At 31.5% G+C, this 24,596-nt stretch overlaps 2 protein-coding genes across 3 annotated transcripts; both read left to right on the plus strand.

The window, feature by feature from the left end:
* The first annotated feature begins 2,968 nt into the window (after positions 1-2,968).
* Positions 2,969-8,124, plus strand: LOC139519704 (uncharacterized). 2 transcript variants are annotated; one of them, XM_071311931.1, is made up of 10 exons: positions 2,969-3,104; positions 3,391-3,521; positions 4,121-4,235; positions 4,453-4,558; positions 4,957-5,181; positions 5,760-5,866; positions 6,169-6,271; positions 6,693-6,846; positions 7,092-7,181; positions 7,661-8,124. In XM_071311931.1, the coding sequence occupies exons 1-10, from the start codon at positions 3,052-3,054 to the stop codon at positions 8,026-8,028; spliced, it is 1,452 nt and encodes a 483-aa protein (XP_071168032.1). In that variant the 5' UTR covers positions 2,969-3,051; the 3' UTR covers positions 8,029-8,124. The 2 variants fall into 2 exon arrangements, with proteins under 2 accessions (XP_071168032.1, XP_071168033.1); XM_071311932.1 differs by lacking the exon at positions 7,092-7,181.
* A 13,019-nt stretch (positions 8,125-21,143) lies between these two features.
* On the plus strand, positions 21,144-24,596 carry LOC139518443 (uncharacterized). The gene is made up of 4 exons (XM_071309984.1): positions 21,144-21,185; positions 21,991-22,048; positions 23,377-23,577; positions 24,347-24,596. The coding sequence occupies exons 2-4, from the start codon at positions 22,018-22,020 to the stop codon at positions 24,529-24,531; spliced, it is 417 nt and encodes a 138-aa protein (XP_071166085.1). The 5' UTR covers positions 21,144-21,185; positions 21,991-22,017; the 3' UTR covers positions 24,532-24,596.

Here is a 24,596-nt window from a genome sequence, read left to right on the forward strand (position 1 = left end):
GGTCCGACCGTATGAGTATTTTGAAAAAGACCGTACGCATGCGGTCCAGACCGAACGCGTACGGTTCAAATACTCATATGGTCTGGAACACATACATACCTTATCTTGTTTGGAATAGAACTGTAATGACGTTACAGACTGTCCGTATTGATGACATTCATCTGTTGCCTCTTTCCATTTTAGTTTCTGAGTACTAAATTATAAATAGCACATTCCATTGACTTTTATCCAATTTCCTACAGGACAATGATCGGCAATAACTGAAACTAAGATTTGTACAGAGGGTTTAATAAGTTGTAGTCATAAGTAGTGCCAAATGACTCTTCAAGAAGGAGGCGAAAATTCGAATTTGATAACTTTCTATTTTGAAAATATGAATGTTCTCTCTGAAGAACAGGCAGGTTTTAGGAAAAATTATGGTACTTATGATCACATTTTTAATTTTCAATGCTTAGTTGAGCTATATTTGTATCGTAAAAAACCATTGTATTTTGCATTTGTTTATTACCGTTAGGCATTTGACTCTGTTAATTGTTGCAAAACTGTGTTGATGGAAATATGTTTGTTATTATACATGCTATGTATGAAAATGCTTAATCCTGTGTTAGGCAAGGTTCAAAGTTATCTGAATATTTTCAAAGTAATATTGGTGTTAGCCAAGGCGAAAATATGTCTCCTGTACTTTTTTTCACTGTTTATAAATGACCTGGTAGAGTTTATTTCCAAAGTTTGTTGTGGTCTATCTGATGTATGTGAAGCAAATCACCTAGTACTTGATACTGATGAAATTTCTGTTTATTTAAGATTATACTTGTTGTTATATGCTGATGACACAGTTGTTTTAGCTGAATCAAAGGTAGAATTACAAGCTGCTCTTGACGCGATGAACTTGTATTGTAATACATGGAATTTAGAAATTAATGCTTCAAAGACAAAAGTTGTTATACTTGATAAACGTAAAATAATTGACAAACCTGTATTTACTTTAAATGGTGAAATTTTAAATGTTGTAGATGACTTTGTGTATTTAGGTATAATTTTTATGTCAAATGGATCTTTTTCAAAAAATAGAACTAAATTGTTGGATCAGGGTAGAAAAGCAATGTATAGTATGTTGAGAAAATGTAGATCACTTCTTTATGGTTGTGAAGTGTGTGGTTATGAGAATAATGCTGCTGTTGAATCTTTGTTTTTTACAATTTTACAAAATTATACTTGGTGTTAAAACATTTACTCCTAATTGTATTTTATATGGAGAACTAGGTAGATATCCTACTGACATATTTGTAAAGAACAGAATGATAGGTATGTGGAAAAGGATCATATATGTAATACACAAGACAAGATATCTGCTATGTTGTACACATTGTTGTTTAATATGCATAAGAAAGATTTTTTCCATTCTTTAAAGTGGATAACATGTACTGGAAATATCTTGAATGATTGTGGTTTTCTGAATATTGGATTACACAAAATGTACCAAAAATGTATAAATTTATCAAAACTTGTTAAACAGAGATTGTGTGATCAATTTAAGAATGTTTGCTCCTCGATTTTTTTGATTTTTTGCCAGATTTTCGGAATCCTCTGGTTTTATCCATGTATTGCCATTAAAAAAAATTTGCCCACTAACCCCTACTTTTCTTTTCATATTTTTATAACATAAAGTTTAAAAAGCCATATTTAAAAAAATTATAAAATTCTTGTTATTTTTTCATTGTTTTTGAAACAAATAAGGTTAAATAAATGAAAAATCTAGAGAGAATTGTTTCCCGCCAAATTTTCAATGACTTATATCTTGAAAACGAGCACACGAACCCTCCAATTTTTTCTTCTTTTTTGGTTTCTTTATTAATATTCTATCAATTCATAATAGTCTTTTAAAAAGCTTGTTATTTTTTAACAGAGTAGCAAACATCCTTAAGCAGAATTGGGGTACAACTATTTTTAACTCACCAAAATGTCTTAACTATAGAATTTTTAAATATAATCATGGTTTAGAATATTATTTACTTAATTTACCAGATGATTTGAAAAAAGCCTAATGCAATTTTAGATGTCTTAATCATCGACTCCCTATTGAAAGGGGTCGCTTTTGGGGCATAGAACGTAACGACAGAATTTGTGACATATGTAATAAAAACCAACTAGGGGATGAATATCATTATTTATTTAATTGTACTTTTTTCAATAATGAAAGACAATCTTTATTACCTTGTAATCTTATTACCAACCATAATACTGACAAATTTTATGAGTCAACTGTTGTTTAATTCTGACTCTTACAATGTTGTTCTTAAAATTGCAAAATTTTGTAAAATTGTACTAGCTATTGTTAATTAAACTGAATATTGTTTCAACCATGTATATGTCCATTTGAAGTTTACTGTCTTCCTTTAAACGCATTACTTTTTCAAATGTATATAGTGTTACTGAATATTTATTATGTTCACTGCATTACTTTGATACTTTGTTATGTTGTTATATTATGAATACTTATTTGGTATTTGTGTTATTGTTCACATACCCCTGTTGGGGTCTTTGAGAAATAAAAAACTTGAAACTTGATTTTGATAAGGGATACGCAGGGTCTTACTTTTCCAATATTTTTTTGTTGAAAAGTCATTATTTTTCTTTTTTCCCTTTAAAAAAATAAACATAAATGCAACGCATTTAATTAATACGCCAAATATTTCTTTTCTATTGGGTATGATAACTGATAAATCATAGCTATCAATTAAACAATTGCTAAATAAGTTAAATTTTGCGCTTCAATCATCCATATGTGTCAGATATAAATACATATTCGTCTAATATTATTGTTCGTGCTCATGCATGGACCATTTATTCAGTGGAAAAAGTTAATGGAAGAAATCGAAAAAGTCAAAGAGACAACAAACAACATCCGAATGTCAACGTTGCAGTCGCAACATTGTGACGTTGTTCAGCTGAGGTACCTTGGCGACGTTCAGTAGAGTTGTCGCTTTAGTAGTAAAGAGAACGCTTATAGTGGTACTTAAAAAATATTAAAAAAATCAACTATTCTTAAAGATGGAGAGTATTTCAATTTCAAGACTTGACTTAATCTTGAAGCAGTTTATTAGGTATGTATTTAGTTACCATTAATTTGTGGATATTTACTGTATAAGTTTGTGTTTTAATTAACTATTCTTCAAAGAGTAAAGGCGATAAAAAATAACGTAGTTTGGCATGGTTTTCGAAGTAAAATTTATCAGAGGCTTCAGACAAGATAATAATGTTTTACTCGAAAATAAAAAAAAATATATCATTGATAGTTATACAGCTTATGATAAAAACCCCGATTAATCTACCGTATAACTTTATTTTATTTATTACCAATTATTGATTATAATAATTGTTTTCGTTTAGAATTGACCAGTATAAATGGTACTCTAGGCTTTTGAAAGAATATGCAACGGAAGCATTTACAGTAAATGGAATGCCAGCACCAATATATGTAGCGAAGAGAATGGCATATTCCCAGGAAAATGACAATTTCGGTATTCTTGTTTATCATTGTAATGTTACAAATATATTGTTTCGAATCTAATAAGTTTTTTTTTACCTTTGAGCATATATCTTTGAAATAATTCAAACATAATGAATTCGAAATGTGACCCCTAAAAAAGTGTAAGTGGTGATAAAATTGAGAATTAAAATGGGAAACGTGTCAAAGAGACAAATACCCGACCATAGAACAGACAACAGCAGAAGGTCGCCAATAGGTCTTCAATACAGCGAGAAATTCCCGCATCCTTTAACCTTTATGAGCCTTTATGGCTAAAAACCGTTTGTAGTACTAAAGAAATGGTCCGTCTTAAGTTTGGAATCTCTTGAATTATATATTGATTTGTATGCTCATATTTGATTTGTGGATGATTTCTAATCTTTGATTGTATAAACATACTATCCACACTGATATGTGTCCACACTTGTTCAGTTTATTGTATAAAAAATTAAAGATAAAGTCTTTAAGAAAAAGAAACAGAACATTGCTATAATTGAATATGTAGTCTATATAAAATTATTTCATATATTTTGCATGGAGTCTGGATTATTTATAGCTTGTTTATGTATATTTCATATTATAATTTGACAGGTATGGTTGAAATGAAGGACTTTTTGGTGCCACTTTGTAACACCGCCTTTCTTCTACACTGTAAGGCACCAGAAATTGCTGTCATGAACGAAAAGATTCCAAACTTTGACGTGACGTGAGTACATGTATAAGATGAATATACAATCACAAATAGTATATCGTTAACGTGTGTGATTGTATATTATTCAATGTTAAATATAAGCTAGCTTAAATGTTGTAAGAACTTTGTTTCAACAACACATTCAAGAGAAATACAAAGTCTTTAGATACAGATCGCAAAATATCATTGAAATCACTAAGCTATTTTAACCCGCATTGCATTCTTCTTTCAGATTTGATTCTAGTATTTGTCAAGATGTTATAAAAATGGAGAAAGAAGTGAGTCGTAAAATAAGGAGTCATATCATATGTCTGGAGGGACTCAGGGATTTACAGAAAGTAAGTTATAAGATTTTTACATGTTAATAAAATAAAATAAAGGAAAGGAAAAGAAAACACAAGACTGCACATAGTACGATAATAATAATTAAACATTCGATCATTTATATAAAACATTAAATTAATTACATTTATAGTGTTTAATTAAGTTGCCATCATTTAACTTACTCCCCTTTAAAAGTTGGACTTAAACACGGTATTGAGGAATCTTGATCGGAAATTTTTAAATGTATCATAAAGAGAAATATTGTGGAAAAAAGTCCTCATGATGACGTCATCAAAACGACTTGGAATTAATTTGGGATTTCAATGATCTTAAATATGCATGTAGTTAATATTTGGTTAAAACCCTTTATTTCTTAAACTTATGTACAGTGTTTAATTTTGATTCCTTCAAGGATTGTTGGTCTTGGGAAAAACGCCTGAAACACAGGAACAATAGATTTGACACTTTCTTAAAGAAAAACATAGATGAAGGACAAGATGTTTCCAGTAGCCTTAAAACCAAATATGATAGTCTAGTGTTAAAACAGAGTGAAGCAGCAAAACGTTACGGGGCTATACTGGTTTGCTTCCAAGAAAAAATGGAGGATGAGAAGAAACTCAGGACAGTTATTTTGCAGGTAAAATGTGTTTAATTTGCTGTAAACTATGTCCATCAATTTTCTGTTCACAGATTATTATATTTTTCTCTATTTTTAATGACGTTGATGGAAATCCTATTAATTAAGTCAGGTTGTCATAATGAACACAAGACAACGAATTTGGTGTTCCCATTTAAAATTTGTTGGTCCTGCATTTGTAGAAATGTTTACCAACTACTTGTAAAAGATGAGAAAATAAAATTTTATAGTCACTAGCAACTAATCCAACTTCAAAGGCGAAAGCAGAATCGTTAGTAAACCTTTTGAAAACATTGACTCGTTTTGACTCTAGGATAAATTCGTCCCTGTTATCCCAATGTCGGTACCAGTATTATCGAAGAGGGGCCCGGGGGGGGGGGAGAGATAAAAGCAATTTAATACAAATGTCAATAATGAATGGAGCTGCAGCAGACAATGCACATTTTTGGCCAGAGGAAGGCACCTAACCAACTGTTTGTTGTAATCCCTTTTGAGTTCGTTATAGTTACTATCAGGTTATATTTATCATTTTTTTGTTTGCAAAAACACACATTTTCAAACTTATTATTTTCTTATAGAAAGTGGCTGCCATCCGAGAAAAGTTGTCATCTGTCATGAAAGAAAGCTTAATCCATGCCTACAGTGACATGATACAGGCTGTATACATGGCAAAGGAACAAGACGGGTATGAACTTGCATTGTTTTTGAGATAATTTCCTCTAGAATAGTATGTGACAGTGGTAGAACATATCTTATATTGATCTATATAAATATGCGTAAATATGTTGTTTAATAGTTTTTGAATGTATTGCCCAATGAACCAATGTCTCAACTCGATGATTTCGATGAACCGTTAAAAATATCAGGTCACTGACTCTACAATGTTGATTGACATAAATTTAAAAAGTACAATAGAATCAGTAAGACCTCCGGTTTCATGCGTGGAAATGTAGATGAATTTGATCTTATGCGATGATTTTTTTTCAGATTTAACTTGGTTGATCAACAACTAACAGCAGTTAACATTGATGGCATCGTTGAGAAGATCTATGAGATAACAGCAGCCACCTACAACACACCAGTACCTGAGGTTTGTATACTTCAAGTGCAACCTCGAATTACTTATATGTTTACTTAAACATTATCATTCACACAGATACAAAGTAAATTCAATAACGTCCGTAATTTTTTTAGGCGGGTCCAGGGGCCGGAGGCTCGATCCTCTCTTTTGTGGGAAAAATTGGTTGATTATATAGGGAATCACTGAAGCATGAATGGACCCCTCCCCACGCCCTTTTAACATAAACTTCTGGATCCGCCACTGTTATGATATTTATCGGAGATTAGGTGTATGAATTTCTTACATGAAGCACAGTGTTTAAATTTAAGATTTTTTTGGTAATTGTTAACAATGACTATTTAGATAACGTGTTGTACAGAAACACATCAAATTATCATCATGCAGTTTTCATATTTTTAATGAAAGATAATATGCAAGATTTGCTTTGTAGGATTTTATCCAAGCCACTGGATCCGACGAAAAGTTAGCCGAGATATACTACAAGAAGTGTGATTTTGAAGTACTAGGAATGAAAAATGGAAATTATTTTAGAAACTTAAAGACTGAGAAAAAATCTTTGTTTGAAAAAACGGAGAGTTGTAAAGGTAAATCTTCTTTCTTGTATATTTACAATATTTATGGTTTTGCTTTTATTCATATTTTATTTATTTGTTAAATTGTAAGTAACTCTTTCGAACTGTCGTTTCTGAATAGCTGCATATGGACATTTACAGTATATGTTTGTTGTTTTCCACAGCTAGATTGATATTCAAGCTGTTCAAAGAGAGTAAACATTCTTAATACAATTTAGATTCAATTATTTAATATTTTATTTTAATAATTATTTTAGAAGGCTGTTTCTTCCCCATAAATGGTGGAATTCGAACAAATCCAGTTACACGTGATGAAAAAAGCAGAGGAATCATCAACATCAAAACAGGTTTGTTAAGTATTTACTATCAGGATGGAATGCTCCAACCGACCGATTTTGAATTACATTCCGAACAAAAACGAATTGTTAAATCAATTTTCAAAATAAATTTTTTTTTAAACTGAGAATGAATTGTTCTGATCACACAAATTCCCTATTATACTAGTATCTTGACTCTTCATACAGAAGAATACGCGATTAAAAACCAAAATCTTTTTTAAGTCAAAATGCAGAACCAAGAGTTTGGAAACGTAAGTTTTCCTTCTTTTAGATAAATTGCCAAATTATAAATCATGTAAGATTAAGAAGGTTTGGTAAATAAATAAGAAGATGTGTTATATATATTTTGAAGGAGATGTGCCTGTGTGGTAGAATAAGGAGATATGGCATGATTGCCAATTAAATAACTCTTAATTACTTTAATTAGTCAATATATGAATATATTTTAGTTTGTAGAATGCATCTTATGTTTAATTTTATTACAACAGGTTACCAAGTCAAATTAAAGTTGTCTTTAATGGAAGGCAATGTTGGTTTTGGATGGGTCAGACAAAATGCATTCTTTAGAAGAAAGACATGGGGGTTTTATTTCCTGACATCAGAAGATGCAACAACAACATCAACAAAAGGTGTGACATCAGTACATAAAGCTTTTCCAACAACTGAAGTAACCGATTGTTCGGACGATTATAGAGAACAGGGAGATAATCCATGTGTTGTAGCACAGGAAAACGACAAGCACGAAAACACAGAAAAGAAAGAACAAGAAGATGCAGTTGTAGTGCCTATGATCGAGAAAATTATTGCTGAATGCATTCACGAGATTGAACTTGAAGAAAAAATATTGGTAGTTTGAATTTGAAAAAAAATTAATTATAAGCCAAACGAATGTTTGAATTGTACATAAACCTTTTTAATTTTAATTAATCTAATAAAATTTTGAAAAAAAGAACGATTGTGTTACTGTTTATGGAATCTTAGAGATGTAATACGATTGTCAGTGAGACAGCATTTGAACCAACGAATCAACCAAAGACCAAAAAACAATGATGTAAACAACAACAGATCATTGAACGCTTTCAACAATTACGCATACCGTATACTAGTATAGTAAGCAAAACAAGACCGTACCATCTTCAACAGCGAGCAAAATCATTCCACATAGTATGCAATAAAAGGGCAAAAATAAGAATCTCCTGCAACATGATCAACATTTCCGAACGAATGATTAGAAAAATGTATGATTACATAAAGACAAATTGATTGCACATGCTGTTTTGGCATGACCCCTCCTTTTTTCTTTCTTTTTTTTGTTGTTCTTTTTGTATCAAGATTGTTTAATTAATATTTTTCGAATGACTTATCACTGATATTTTAGATATGTTTATTATATTTGATTAAAGCTGAGTTTTTCCGCATAGTTGGATCTAATATGTATAGATTATAACATGCCCTTTTCCATATTGGCCCTGGTATCATCCCGAGACTCCCATATCGGCCTCGAGGCTTTAGCCGAGGGCCGATATGGGTCGAGGGATGATACCAGGGCCAATATGGAAAAGACATGTTATAATCTATTTATCACATATAGTTTAAGTTTTGCAGAGAGGAGAAAAAAGTTCAATTACAACACCGTCATTGCTCGCCGTTGTCGTTAAGGACGCAATGACGTCATGTCATTTGGAATCAGGGCACAATATCAATATCTCTTTAATTTTGAGGTTATTGCTTATGCCAAACCGAAGGTATTCATTACAAATATGTGATAAATATACGTATCCCGTTTTATTAAAGATAATATCTTGTCTTAAGTTTTGCAGAACATAAAAAGTTTACCAGTTATGTAATCCTTCACTAGTCAGGGTATTTCTTTTAAATAATTTTGTTTTATTAATGTTGTTTCATTGCTTTACCTCCTAATATCTCAATGTTTACCCGATCAGGATAAAACTGAATTTGCCAGCTATAAAAAAATATATACCTACTTGGTACTGATTTTAAAATTGACTTTGGCAATATCTGAGTACAAAAGGGAAAAAACCTTTAAATAAACAACCAAATTTAAGTCTTGAAAAGTGAAGCTATATATATACTAAATTTGAGATACAAACATACTAGCTCACCTTTGTTGCCAACATTTTATGTATTAAAATTCTACAAAATTCTAAAATAGTCAAATACAAGTAGTAACAGATGGCTTGACTGGAATTTAGAATAATTAGTTGTGTATTATTAGAGATACCATCAAAACCCCTAGAGTGTTACATGTACTCTACATTAAAAAGTATTTAACACTTGTAAAAACTCCACCAAACAAGCATTCAATATAAACAATGTCTTTCATAGTAATGCTTATTTTCAGATGTAACTCGATTAAAGGAGTAGGTTCAGTAAGACCCCTTTTTGGCCCCAAAATATAGCAGTTTTACAAAATTGTTAAAATGTAAACCTGTAGTTATTTATTGGACAGTAGAATGCTTCTGCTACATAAATATGGGCTGTTTTTGACAAAACAATGCACATATATCCGGTACTAGCACAATTAAATCATGCTAAATTACTGACTGAATCCTCATAATTCTAGCATTTTAGTTAAATTTTAGACGGTTTTCGTGTAAAACGAAAGTGGCCGCATTCGTGTTCATCCTTAATATTGAAATGTAAGTTGTATTTTATGAAAATACATAACATATATAAAGGTTGAGGATGAACACGGATGCGGCCACTTTCATTTTTACCAAAAACCATCTGAAAAGTGACATTTTTCGGCATATTAGGTAGATTTTTCATATTTGAGCTTGAATCGGATCGTTTTTAATGACTAAATCTGTTAAAATCTTTCACATAAACTAATTAATTCAAATAAAATAGACACTTAAGTGTTTAAAAAGTGGTCAAAATCTTTCGTCAGATGAACCTGAAATTTGAGGCCAAAATCGGTCCTTACCGGACCTACTCCTTTTTTGTTCCGGATATTATCCGATGAAAATGTGTACACATTAAAAAAAAAAAGCAAAAAAAAAATAAAAAATTAGTGCAAAACAAGTTGTATACTTAATTTCAGGTCTACAAGCTGCTACAATATATGTATAAGATAGGTCCACTGAAAGTCCCCGATATTATATATCAACAGTCTAGTACTTGGCACTTAGGTACCGAAGAGGCATGCATACTGCAACTACCTGTGTTTATTTCCTAAATATAGTAACATAGCTATTTTTTGTATAATGTCAATTTCATCATGGAACCCTTTCTCAACAATCAGTGGTCCAGTAAGGTACGAAAATAAGTTTGACATTTGTGTTACGATTTAAAAAGCTATTAATGTATTAATCTAAGTTGCAGTATAAAAACAATATTAGGCCAATGTCATAAAAATATAAACTTTTTTGTACTCGGCGCAAAACTGTTGAAGGGCTCTGTAGAACCTCGTCCCTCCCCATTTTCTCAGCCTTATACAAAAAAAATATATTTTCCTGACAATGACCTAATATTTTATATTTATTGTCAGAATGCTCCCATCTGGTGCAAAACACCTTGTGCCGTTAATGTTATTAAATTTAACTACAAGTAACAGAATAATCATCAGTCACCAAACACCCCGGAAAGAATAATTTGATGCAAGCAAAAATATCTGTGGCAGATGGCTTGAATAGATTTTAAAATAAATTATTTGTAAGCTATTTGAGGTATCATCAAAACCCCCGGAGTGTAACATGTATACTATAAAGATAAAGGTAAATGTTCACGTAAAACTCCACAAGAAACGCACATTCAACAGAAACAATTCTTAAAACGTGAGTATTCCTGCTGTATATATATTTTTTGTTATTTACTGAACAGAACAAGCGTTTAAGCCGCATTCGAATTCAAAACAATTCAACTAAAGACATTCTTGTACTTGAACCTCAGTGTCTTTTCTTTTTATTAGATAACTATTGTCAGGTTATGAATCTTATTTTGACGTTATATATGTTTTTCTAAAGTAATTCCTCTATGTTAAACAATGGGTGTTTTGTGTGAAGCAAAAGATGAAAAACCTGATCGGATTTTTCCTGTATTTTTATTTATAAAAGGAATCAAAAGCAACAAAGAAACCTTGTGGTGGCTACTATCATTCGCTGTGCGATTGTCATATAAATTAGAGGTTTAGTGCTATAAAACCAGGTTCAATCCACCATTTTCTACATGAAAAATGTCTGTACCAAGTCAGGCATATGACAGTTGTTGTCCATTCGTTTGATGTGTTTTTTTTATGTGTTTTATCATTTGATTTTGCCATTTGGTTAGGGACTCTCCGTTTTGAGTTTTCCTCGGAGTTCAGTATTTTTGTGATTTTACTTTTTTCTAGAATCTAAAGGATATTGGTAATTGTATTGTACGTACACCTAAATGAAAATAACGTTGCATCTTAAGTTGTATTTTCATTGTTTATTACTTTTTAAATCAATCACTTTATTTTGATATACACTTTTGAAACTATTCCCCAGATTGTTTTAAATTCTTAAACGGCAATTTGTTGTTGTGTTAGTTATCAATCAACCATTTAATTTGTTTTCAGATCTCAATTAAAGCAGAAATAACAGCGATGAAGTTCCTTTTGGCTTTCTTCTTGCTTGGTAAGTTTAAGGAAAACATATATATATATATATATGCGTCATCAACGTAAATGAAGGTAGCACTCCACAGTTAGATGTGTAGTTTCGCATTTTGGCCCCTGTGGATTTTTTAAATATGAGAGCTAGAGTGCAATAAAATTCATTTTGGGATAGCTGAGTATTAAAATAGCCTTTGTATTGGGTTTATAGGAACATCAAGATTATGTTATGTATGTAATATAGGCTGTTTTCTGTATGACAGTCCGTATTTGCATGTCCCTACCATACATTGGTCTGGCATTTATTGTAATGTTTTTATCGCACGAACTTTGTGATTGGATTTTACGAAAAAATGAGGCGAAAGACACTCATTTTTTATTTGATCATTAGGCAGATTTATGAAAACAGTTTCTAAAAAGGTATCACTCAAAGGCATTGAAATTCTAGTTTGATCCAAATTTTGGGGGGATATGTGACATGTCCACCCCTCTTTTTGCAATATTTTACGGTAAATAAATGCAGAATGTTGCCATGGATACACATAAAAGGAATTAATTTTCACTCTTTTAACTTTTGAAAATCAAATCTATGGAATATACTGATTACATACATATGCACATGTACAACACAAACAGTTAGGTTAATGTATTAAAAATCCAGGAATAGGAGATGATAAAACATTTTGTTGCTCATTTTTAATTTTATTTTCTAACTGTGGAGTGCTACCTTATACAGCTAAATTTTCAAGAATCAAGTCCATTTTAAAGATCATTTCAACCTTTGAAATATAACTACTGTTATGAAAACAATAGTCTGTTAATACTAGAAATACAGATTGTAACTCAGTGGTTATAATCAGATTTTGAAACTGATAGTTTATTTAAGGATATCATCATTTCAGAAGTCATTGCTTCGAAAATGGCATGATTCATAACTTAACATTTATAAACTTTCCCGGTGATAGATTAAGAAAGTTTTAACAAAATGTACCTTAGATACATTTTGTTATTCTGTCTCTGTCCATTTGTTCATACATCTTTTACCGTTTCGACGTATTCCGACATCCGGACTTTATAACTGTATTTTTTAATTAAAAAATTAATTAAAAAATTAATTAAAAAATACGATTTTCCCATTAAAACTTCATAATTGGAAGACAGAAAAGATTTCACCACGGCAGTATTCTCGCTATTAACGATATCGATATAAAGGAAAGTCAATGTTGATGGAGATTATTTTTTTAAGTGATAAGAATTATACCATATTAGATATAGCTCGAACAAAGTAAGTTTCCATATGCATTAAAAAAATGTGACTTACGGAATCGTCTGACAGAATCATGAACAATTTAAAAAATGTTAATTTTTATTTACTGTTTTAACTGTTTGATTTAAAACCTGATTTGAACAAAACAAGATACAGCACTTTCATTATATACATATACATTCAAACCTGCTTAAGAGACCACCTGTTTTAAGCAAAAAAACCTGTGTTAAACTACCCCTAAATTTTAGATCTCTATATAGTACATTTCATATCAAATGAACCTGTATTAAAAGACCACCTGTCTTAAGAGACCACCTTTTCCCTCTCCCTTAAGTGGTCTCTAAAAAAGGGTTTGACTGTAGCTAAACAATTTACTGGCATGATAAGGGGAGAGAAAGAAGCTCAATCACCAAAACGAATGCAAATATAATGACGAAGTCTGCTTTAATCTTTGAAATCACGGAAATTAATCAGCAGGATGTCTTGTATCAGAAAATAAAAGCATTGTACAATAACTACTGGTACAGATTGAAATTAAGTATCGCAAGTATTATTCGACTTGAAAACAATTATCGAGAAAACTTTATTTGAGGCTAATTATATTTGCTTGGAATGATTGTGTTTAATTACTAATAAATAACTTTTCATTTACAGGATTCTCGTGTATTCTGGGTGACAAATGTGTTGTGTATAAAGAAGGTGAAAGAATACCAAGTCTCCCAACTGGTGCTAGATATGGCAGAACATGTCATAGTATTTTTGGAGACAGAAATAATTACTGTGTTGAATGGGATTGCCCCAAAACAGACTGCTCTGATCCAATTATACCAGAAACTGGTTGTCCATTTTGTAACGGTAAGTAAGAGGTGGAATATATGAATAAGACAATGCACATGTCTTTAAAATGGTGTGGATTGAGGTTTAAAGAATAGAGAATAATGGGCAGGGAGGGGATATCAAGAAAAGAGAAAAATGGTAAAAAAAGAATAGAGAATATGAGGTGCTAAATAATGAATACAGAATAATGGGCAAGAAATATAAAGAAATAGAGAAAAATGGCCTAAAAAATATACAGATATGAAGGACCCCATTCAAACACTCCTTTATATTCAAGTTTACAATACCAACATACGAAGTTTGAAGGAGACTAAACAAAACATTCACATTTCAACTTTTTTTCATTTTTAATGCTTGCAACCTTTTTTCAAAGTTATCATTTAATTAAAACTGATGTGGACAGTAAGTATAAAAAGGAAGATGTGGTATGATTGCCAATGAGACAACTCTTCATAAGTTTCCAAATATGACACAGGTCATCGTACGGCCTTCAACAATGAGCAATGTCCAAACCACATAGTCAGCTATAACAGGCCCCGAGATGACAAATGTAAATCAGTGCAAACGACAAAAATATCGGCCTGATTTATGTACACAATAATAAACAAAAAATAGATATGAGATACAGCAACAAACGACGGTTGTATAAATAGACTTCTATGTAATAGTATGTTTATTTTATTTGTCACAAACTTATTGTTCAGAGTTTATATGACAATAAATATTTGAATTGTTCTCATTTTTGGTACGATTTGAGAACACGATATGTAATTTATGATATTAAAATCCATTTTGAATCAAATTTCAAATCTAATTATAACTGACTGATATGGAAAATGTCCAACCCTATTATCTATTAGGAGTTTATTATTAGTCACATTTTCCTTCAAGGCTGTGTTCATTGTTGTTACATGAGACAAACATAGTAATGAATTATTTTGTTTCAGGTACATGTGTCAATGGAGGAAGAGTATTTAGAGAAGACGAACATTTCACCTTGCGATGATGGATGTAATGGATGTACCTGCCACTCTACCACAGAAATGATGTGCTACTTGCAAGAACCTCCAGAAGTTTGCAAAGGTCTATGAAGAAGAAAAACGAAACATTTTGAGATAAATACTCGAAGAATGAATATCTCATTAATCTTGTTATGATATTATTGTTTTATTTCCATTAAAAAGTAGCAGTGTTTATTACTTAATATTTTTTTTAATGTAAGATGTATATATACCGTGAAATTGGAATTGTTAGTCATATAAAGTGTGTGTTGGATTGATGGAGGTGCATACAGAAATGTTTTTATGTCGCAGAGGGCTATTTAGTAAAATATATGTTTCTCAAGTCTATCATTTGGAAATCAAAGTGAACGATACGTGTCATTTTTTATAACTACATAATTTTATAAATTATAATTACAATAATTGCGCTCCTCTACTTGCAGATTTGTTTTTATATTCCTATGAAGCAGAATTTATCCAAGGGCTTTTACAGAAAGGAGAAAAAAAATAAGCCCAGTCTTTTAATTTCACCTTTCGGTATATTGATTTAATATATCCAAGTGAACTTGAAATTAAAGATACTACCGACACAGATAAATCTGCTTCATATTTAGACCTTTTTCTCGAAATGACTACTGATTGTAGGTTGAATACTAAAACTTATGACAAATGCGATGATTTTAATTTTTCTATAGTCAACTTTCCATTTCTGTGTAGCAACATCCCAGCGACACCAGCATAAGAAGTATATGTGTCTAAATTGATACGTTACTCTAGAGCTAGGTCAAAGAACGTTGATTTTGTTTAACGAGGAATACTGCTTTCTCAAAAGTTGCTAAGACAGGACTATGAATCAATCAAATTAAGGTCATCACTCAAGAAACTTTACGGTCGCCATCATGAGCTGATTGGCCATTATTATTAAAAGTGTGTCAGAAATCATATCTGATATTCTTCCTCAGTCATAATAACCTTCCATCATTACCGAACTGAACAAAGAAATAACACGACGGGTGCCGTATACGGTGCAGGAAATGCTTACCCTTCCGGAGCACCTGATTTCACTCCCGGTTTTTAGTGGAGTTCGTGTTGTTTCTTATTTATTATTTATAACTGTTGATGTAAATGTCCCTTGGTTTTGTGACACTTTGTTTACTCCTTGGTTTTGATTGTTATTGTCTTTCTAATGCTATTTTCCCCTGACTTGATTTTAAATTGTGTGAAAAGTCAGAAAACGTAAAGATAATGCAGGCCAATATTTTTTGCAACTGGTACTCGTTTTTTACGCCATCAAAACCGAATTCATGCGGATTAAAGTGTTATAAAGCAGAAGGCTCCGAATTTCGAAATGGTGGAGGTGGCCTTGTGTTTCACGACTTTGTATGCACATCCATTTTTTTGTGTCATAGATTGGGGTTATCGTTTAATGCAGAATGTTTAAAAGAGAAGCATATTCAAGAGAAAAACATAATTGTGTACTCCACAAGCAAAAAAGAAATGTGCGTCTCCTACTGCCTTGAATTATCCAAACGAATATTTTGACAACGATGCAATTTAAGGTTTAACGTTTGTATAGACACATCCGTTCTTGATTTTTTAAGATTTAATACGTTATCACTGTTTTTAGTTTGTTACCTAGACTTTATCTTCTTAATCGATTTATGAGATTTGAAAACCTATAATAAAATCATTCCGCATAATATGCAATAAAAGGGCAAAAATAAGAATCTCCTTCAACATGATCTGCATTTCCGAACGAATGATTAGAAAAATGTACGATTACATAAAGACAAATTGATTGCACATGCTGTTTGGGCACGACCCCTCCTTTTTCCTTTCTCTTTTCTCTCTCTTTGTTGTTGTTGTTCTTTTAGTGTCAAGATTGGTCAATTAATATTTTTCGAATGAGATTATCTCGAGTGTTCTTAAGCTTGCTTATCATGATATTTTAGATATTGTGCAACATATACATTCATTTTATTAAAGCTGAGTTTTTCCGCATATTGGATCTATTATATATACGTATCCCATTTTTATCAAAAATCTTGTCTTAAGTTTTGCAGAACATAAAAAGTTTACCAGTTATGTAATCCTTCACTAGGGTATTTCTTTTAAATAATGTCTTATTAGTGTTGTTTCATTGCTTAAATTGACTCCTAATATCTCAATGTTTACCCGATCAGGATAAAACTAAATTTGCCAGCTTAAAAAATACCTAACACTTCCTTGATTGGTACTGATTAATTGACTTAACCAATATCTGGGTACCAAAAGGGAAAACAACTTTAAATAAACAACCAAATTTAAGTCTTGAAAAGTGAAGCTATATACTAAATTTCAGATACAATTTGACCGTTGGTTTTCCCGTTTGAATGGTATTATACTAGTAATTTAGGGGCCCTTTATAGCTTGTTGTTCGGTGTGAGCCAAGGCTCCGTGTTCAAGGCCGTACATTGACCTATAATGATTTACTTTTATAAATTGTTATTTGGATGGAGAGTTGTCTCATTGGCACCCACACCACATCTTCCTATATCTATTTACTAGCTCACTTGTGTTGCGAACATTCTATGTAATAAAATTCTACAAAAATTCTAAAATAGTCATTTAAAAAAAAGTAAAGTTTGTTATCAAACAAGTAGTAGCAGCTGGCTTCACTGGAATTTAGAATAATTAATTGTGTATTATTAGAGATACCATCAAAACCCCTAGAGTGTTACATTTTTGTATTGCTATGAGTTACAATTTATGACAAAAATAAGCAAAGACCCATCGAAACAACATCTGATAAACAAATTTAATAATACTTTTAGATATTTGGATGATATTTTGGCTCTCAATAATGACGAAATCAGTATGTATATTAAAGAAATTTATCCTGTTGAACTTACTTTAAATTAAATAAAGCTAATACTAACAATGACCACTGCCCTTTCCTCGATCTTGATATCTATATCACTAACGGAAAGCTGAATGCTAAAATTTATGATAAAAGAGATGATTTTTCATTTCCTATCGTTAATTATCCATTTTTAGATGGTGACGTTTCCTTGTCACCATCTTACGGTGTTTATATATCTCAACTTGTACGATTCGCTCGTGTATGTAACAAAGTTTTAGATTTTAACGAGAGAAATTTATGTATTACTGAAAAATTATTACACCAGGGTTTTCGATATCACAAACTAGTCAAAACATTTACTAAATTTTATCATCGGTATAAGGACATCATTCGTAAATATAGCTCAACATGCAGACTTCTTATACGTTCAGGTATTTCACATCCAATTTTTTATGGAAATATTCTTTATAAAGCACAAAGGTGTCAGCATTCACCTCAAAAACTAACAAAACCTTTGAATAGACTTATTAAGAAGGGATATAGTTACGATACTGTTGTCAGGTCATTAAAGATTGCATATTTTGGCGTTAATATTGATTCACTTATAGGGTCTTTGCATCGGAACTAAACACATTTATTCAAAAAACAGTTGTTGGCATGACACGGGTTATGTTCTTCTCATATATGTTATGATGGTATGATACTAAAGCCCTAACGGGAAGGATTGTGCCTGATGTTCATATAATGAAATCATAATCTTTCAGTCAGTTTAATTAAAGTCTGGAGCTGGCATGTCAGTTAACTGCTAGTAGTCTATTGTTATTTATGTATTATTGTCATTTTGTTTATTTTCTTTGGTTACATCTTCTGACATCAGACTCGGACTTCTCTTGAACTGCATTTTAATGTGCGTATTGTTATGCGTTTACTTTTCTACATTGGCTAGAGGTATAGGGGGAGGGTTGAGATCTCACAAACATGTTTAACCCCGCCGCATTTTTGCGCCTGTCCCAAGTCAGGAGCCTCTGGCCTTTGTTAGTCTTGTGTTATTTTAATTTTAGTTTCTTGTGTACAATTTGGAAATTAGTATTATCACTGAACTAGTATATATTTGTTTATGGGCCAGCTGAAGGACGCCTCCGGGTGCGGGAATTTTTCGCTACATTGAAGACCTGTTGGTGACCTTCTGCTGTTGTTTTTTCTATGGTCGGGTTGTTGTCTCTTTGGCACACTCCCTATTTCCATTCTCAATTTTACTATACATTAAAAAGTATTTAATACTTGTAAAAACTCCATCAAACAAGCATTCAATATAAACAATGTCTTTCATAGTAATGCTTATTTTCAGATGTAACTCAATTAAATTTTTTGTTCCGGATATTATCCGATGCAAATGTGTATAGATATAGGAAGATGTGGTGTGAGTGCCAATGAGACAACTCTCCATCCAAATAACAATTTATAAAAGTAAACCATTATAGGTCAATTTACGGCCTTCAACACGGAGCCTTGGCTCACACCGAACAAAAAGCTATAAAGGGCCCCAAAATAACTAGTGTAAAACTATTCAAGCGGGAAAACCAACGGTCTAATCTATATAAAAAACGAGAAATGAGAAACACGTATAAATTACATAAACAAACGACAACTACTGTACATCAGATCCTGACTTAGGACAGGTGAAAACATTTGCAGTGGGATTAAACGTTTTAATAGTACCAATCCTTCTCCCTTTTTCTGAAACAATAGCATAACATCACAACATAGAAAACCACACATTTAAAAAAAAAAGCAAAAAACTGAGTGCAAACAAGTTATCAACTTCATCTCAGGTCTACAGGCTGTTACAATACATATGTGAGATATGACACTAGGTCGACTGAAAGTCCATGAGAGTATCAACAGCTCTGTACTTTTAAACACTTAGGTAGTGGCATGAAAATATATTATTAAAATTTGCTGTTACAAAATTGTGGATATTATTTTAAATAAAGAAATATACATCCCTCACGCAAAGTTCTGGTTCCTTGTCCGACTTTGGTTACTGTGGATTAATAAAATTTCGTATGTGCCTATTTTCGTGGATTTAGGAAAACGTACATGTTCGTGGACATTTGATATCGTGGTTTTTTCGAAAGTCTGCATACCAGTCTATAGAGAATTTGTCAGTCGTTGAACATTTAATTTCGAGATCACCTTTACCCACGAAGTCTACGAAAATTGGTGTCCAACGAACAATAATGAATCCCCAGTATATCTTTTAGTAACTTTTCGTTTATAGGCTCCTCATATTTTACGCTTTGGGCCATGAAAAAGATTATTTTCGTTTGCCCTAACCATACCTACCCAAAAATAGCTGCCTACTCAAAATCTTTTATTATCCTTATGTGAAAAAGTTTTTTTTAATCAGATAGGCATGCAGACTAAAACACATATGATATATAAAACATTTTGCACCATTAATGTTATTAAAATTTTCACTGCAAGTAACAAAATAATCATCAGTCACCAAACTCCCCTAGAACGAATAATTTGATGCAAGCAAATGAAGCTGTGGCAGATGGCAAGAATTAATGTTAAAATAAATTAATTGTAAGCTATTAGAGGTATCATCAAAACCCCGGAGTGTTAAATGTATACTATAAAGGTAATTTTTACACGTAAAACTCCACAAAACAAACATTCAAGAAAAACAATTCTGAAAACGTGAGTATTCCTGCTGTATATATATGGATTTGTTATTTACTAAACAGAACAAGCGATTAAGACCGCATTCAAAACAATTTATATTAATCGGATTCTTGAACTCGTACCTCAGTTTCTTTACCTTTTATTAGATAATTATTGGCAGGTTATGAATCATATTTTGACTGTATATATTTTTATAAAAGTAATTCCTCTCTGTTAAACATATAGGGTTTTCGTGTGAAGCAAAATAGGACAAACCTGATTCGATTTTTCCTGTATAATCATTTATAAAAGGAACAAGAAGCATCAGAGAAACCGTAAAGTGGCTTCTATAATTCGCTTTTCTAGAATCTAAAGGAATATTCAATGGTAATACAAGACACTTTCGTAAGAAATACCATAATTTTGTTTTTGGTTTATGGGCTCCTCTTATGTAAAATACGCTTAGGATTTTCAAATATTAGGCCTTGAGTATCACCGAAGAGACATTTATTGTCAGAATGCTACCATCTGGTTCAAAACACTTTGCACCGTTAATGTTGTTGAATTTAACTGCAAGTAACAGAATAGTCATCAGTCACCAAACGCCCCTAGAGAAAGTGTAATTTCATGCAAACAACTGAAGCTGTGGCAGATGGATTAAATGGATTTTAAAATAAATTAATTGTAAGCTGTTAGAGATTTTTTCAAAAACCCTGGAGTGTAACATGTATACTATAAAGGTAATTGTTACACGTAAAACTCCACAAAACAAACATTCCACAGAAACAATTCTAAAAACGTGAGTATTCCTGCTGTATATATATATATTTGTTATTTACTAAACAGAACAAGCAATTTAGACCGCATTTAAAACAATTTAACTTAATCTGATATTTTACTTGTACATCAGTTTCTTTACCTTTTATCAGATAACTTTTGTCAGGTAATTAATCATATTTTGACGGTATATATGTTTGTATAGTAATTCCTCTATGTTAAATAATTAACGGGTTTTTGTGTGAAGCAAAATATGATAAACCTGATCCGACTATTCCTGTATATTCATTTTTAAAAGGAACATGAATCAAGAAAGAAACCTTATGATGGCTCAGCCTACTATAATTCGTTTTTCTAGAATCTAAAGGACTATTGGTAACTGAAGTGTACGTACACCATTTGAAAATAACGTTGCATCATGCATTAGTTGTATTTGTATTGTATTGTTTATTACGTTTTAAACCAATCAATTTATTTAAGGAATGACTGTAATATTTTTTCTGTCTATGAAGAAATAACATAAAATTTTGTATGTTATTTCGAATAGACAGATAAAATATTACAGTTATTTCTTATTATTTAATTCTAAATTCCATTTTAAACGTGTGAAAACCATGAAAAAACGTTGATGACGTCACGGTCACATGACTAAATTATGTCAGCCAATCTGATAACCTAAACAACGTCAGTCAATCAGAAGACGTGTTACATTCAAAATTAAATTATTTAGATATACACTTTGAAAATATCCCCCAGATTGATTTTAATTCTGAAACGGCAATTTGTTGTTGTGTTAGTTGTCAATCAACCATTTAATTTGTTTTCAGATCTCAATTAAAGCAGAATTAACAGGGATGAAGTTCCTATTGGCTTTCTTCTTGCTTGGTAAGTTTAAGGAAGACATAAATATGCGTCATTTACGTAAACGAAACCGCTAAATGTTCAAGAATCAAGTCCATTTTAATGATTATTTCAACCTTTAAAATTTAACTACTGTTATGAAAACAATTATAGTCTGTTAATGCTAGAAATACACATTGTAACTCAGTGGTTCTAATCAGATTTTGAAACTGACCGTTTATTTAAGGATATCATTTCAGTAGACATGCAGTGCTCTTGAAATGATGACACTTTTCTTAACATTACCTTCATAAACTTCCCCGGTGATAAATTAGAAAGTTTTAACAAAATTTTTGTTATTTTTGTTTGTCATTTTGTTTATACATCTCTGACCGTTTCTACATATTCCTACATCCGGACATAATAAGTGTATTTTTTAATTTAAAAAAAATGAAGCTAAAGATACGATTTTTCCATCAAACCTTCATAATTGTAACATGTGTAAGACAGAGAAGCTTTCACCACTGCAATATCCTCGCTATTTTAAAATGATATCGATATAAAGCAAAGTTAATTTTGGCGGAGAAGTTACTTGTTTTAGTGATAAGAATTAAACCATATTAGAATAACTTGAACAAAGTAAGTTTCCACATGCATTAAAAAAAACCGGAATCGTCTGACAGAATCATTAACAGTTTAAAAAAAATATCCTTGGTTACTGTTTGAACTGTTCGATCTTTTTGAACAAGAGACAGCACGTGCATGCTTTACATGTACCTTAACAATTTACTGGCATGACAAAAAGTGTGTGTGTTTGTTGGGGGGAATCTCAATCATAAAAAAATGCAAATATATATAATGACGAAGTTTGCTTTAATCTTTGATATCACTGAAATTAATAATCAGGATGTCTTGTGGAGTTTTAAATCCCCGGGGGTATCACCAGTCCAACCACACTTATGTGCTGAAAAGAATTATCATTAAAAGTCATATTTATAAATTTAATGTTTCCAAAACTTTTGAACTTTTGAAATACTAAGGCTTTTCTACCTCAGGAATATATTACTTTAGCTGTATTTTGCAAAACTTTTAGGAATTTTGGTCCTCAATGCTCTTCAACTTCTTACATTATTTTGCCTTTTAACTTTTTTGGATTCGAGCGTCACTGATGAGTCTTATGAAGACGAAACGCGCGTCTGGCGTAAATACAAAATTTAATCTTGGTATCTATGATGAGTTTATTGTAAAAGAAAATAAATGGATTGTATACAAACTTTTGATGCAGTATCGCAGTATTTGAAAATAATCAACCCTCAAGAAACTTTATTTGAGACTAATTATATTTGCTTGGAATGATAAGTTTTAATTTACAGGATTCTCATGTATTCTCGGTGACAAATGTGTTGTGTATGAAGAAGGTGAAACAATACCAAGTCTCCCTACTGGTGCTAGATATGGCAGAACGTGTCATAGTATTTTTAGAGACAGAAATAATTACTGTGTTGAATGGGATTGCCCAAAAACAGACTGTTCTGACCCTATTGTTCCAAAAACTGGTTGTCCATTTTGTAATGGTGAGTAAGAGGTGGAATATATTTATAAGACAATGTACCTGCATGCCTTTTATATTGGCGTGGATGGAGTTTCACATAATAGAGAATAATGGGGGGTATAAAGAAATGAGAAAAATTTACCCCCAAAAAAGAATAGAGAATATGAGGTGCTAAAATATAAAGAATACAGACTAACTCCTTTATAATCAAGTTAACAAAACTAACATACGAAGTTTCAAGGAGACTGAACAAACATTCACATTTCTACAGATTTTTTTTCAATTTTAATTCTTTCAACCTTTTTTCAAAGTTACCATTTAATTATAACTGATGTGGACAGTAAGTATATAAAAAAAAAGATGTGGTATGATTGCCAATTAGACAACTCTTCGTAAGACACCAAAAATGACACAGGTCACCGTACGGCCTTCAACAATGAACAATGCCCATACCACATAGTCAACTATAAAAGGCCCCGAGATAACACATGTAAATAATTCAAACGAGAAAATTATCGGCCTGATATATGTACAAAATAATAAACAGCAACAAACGACGGTTGTATGGCTTGACTTCTATTGTTCTCATTTTTGGTACGATTTAAGAACATGATAAGTATTTTCTGATATCAAAATCCATTTTGATTACAAATTTCAAATCTAATTATAACTGATGAGGAAAATTTCCAACCCTATTATCTATGATGAGTTTACTATTAGACACATTTTTCTTCAGGGCTGTTCATTGTTACCACATGAGACAAACGTAGTTATATATCATTTTGTTTTAGGTACATGTGTCAATGGAGGAAGAGTTTTCAGAGATGATGAACATTTCACATGCGATGATGGATGTAATGGATGTACCTGCCACTCTACCACACTAATGATGTGTTACATGCAGGAACCTCCAGAATTATGCAAAGGTTATAAGGAACAAAAACGAAACACTTTGAGAAAAATACCAGAAGAATGAATATCTCATTAATCCTGTTATCATATTATTGTTTTAATTTCATTAAAAAGTAGCAGTGTTTATTA

The sequence above is a fragment of the Mytilus edulis genome, chromosome 4, assembly GCF_963676685.1.
Source record: "Mytilus edulis chromosome 4, xbMytEdul2.2, whole genome shotgun sequence".
NCBI classification, from domain to species: Eukaryota; Metazoa; Mollusca; class Bivalvia; order Mytilida; family Mytilidae; genus Mytilus; species Mytilus edulis.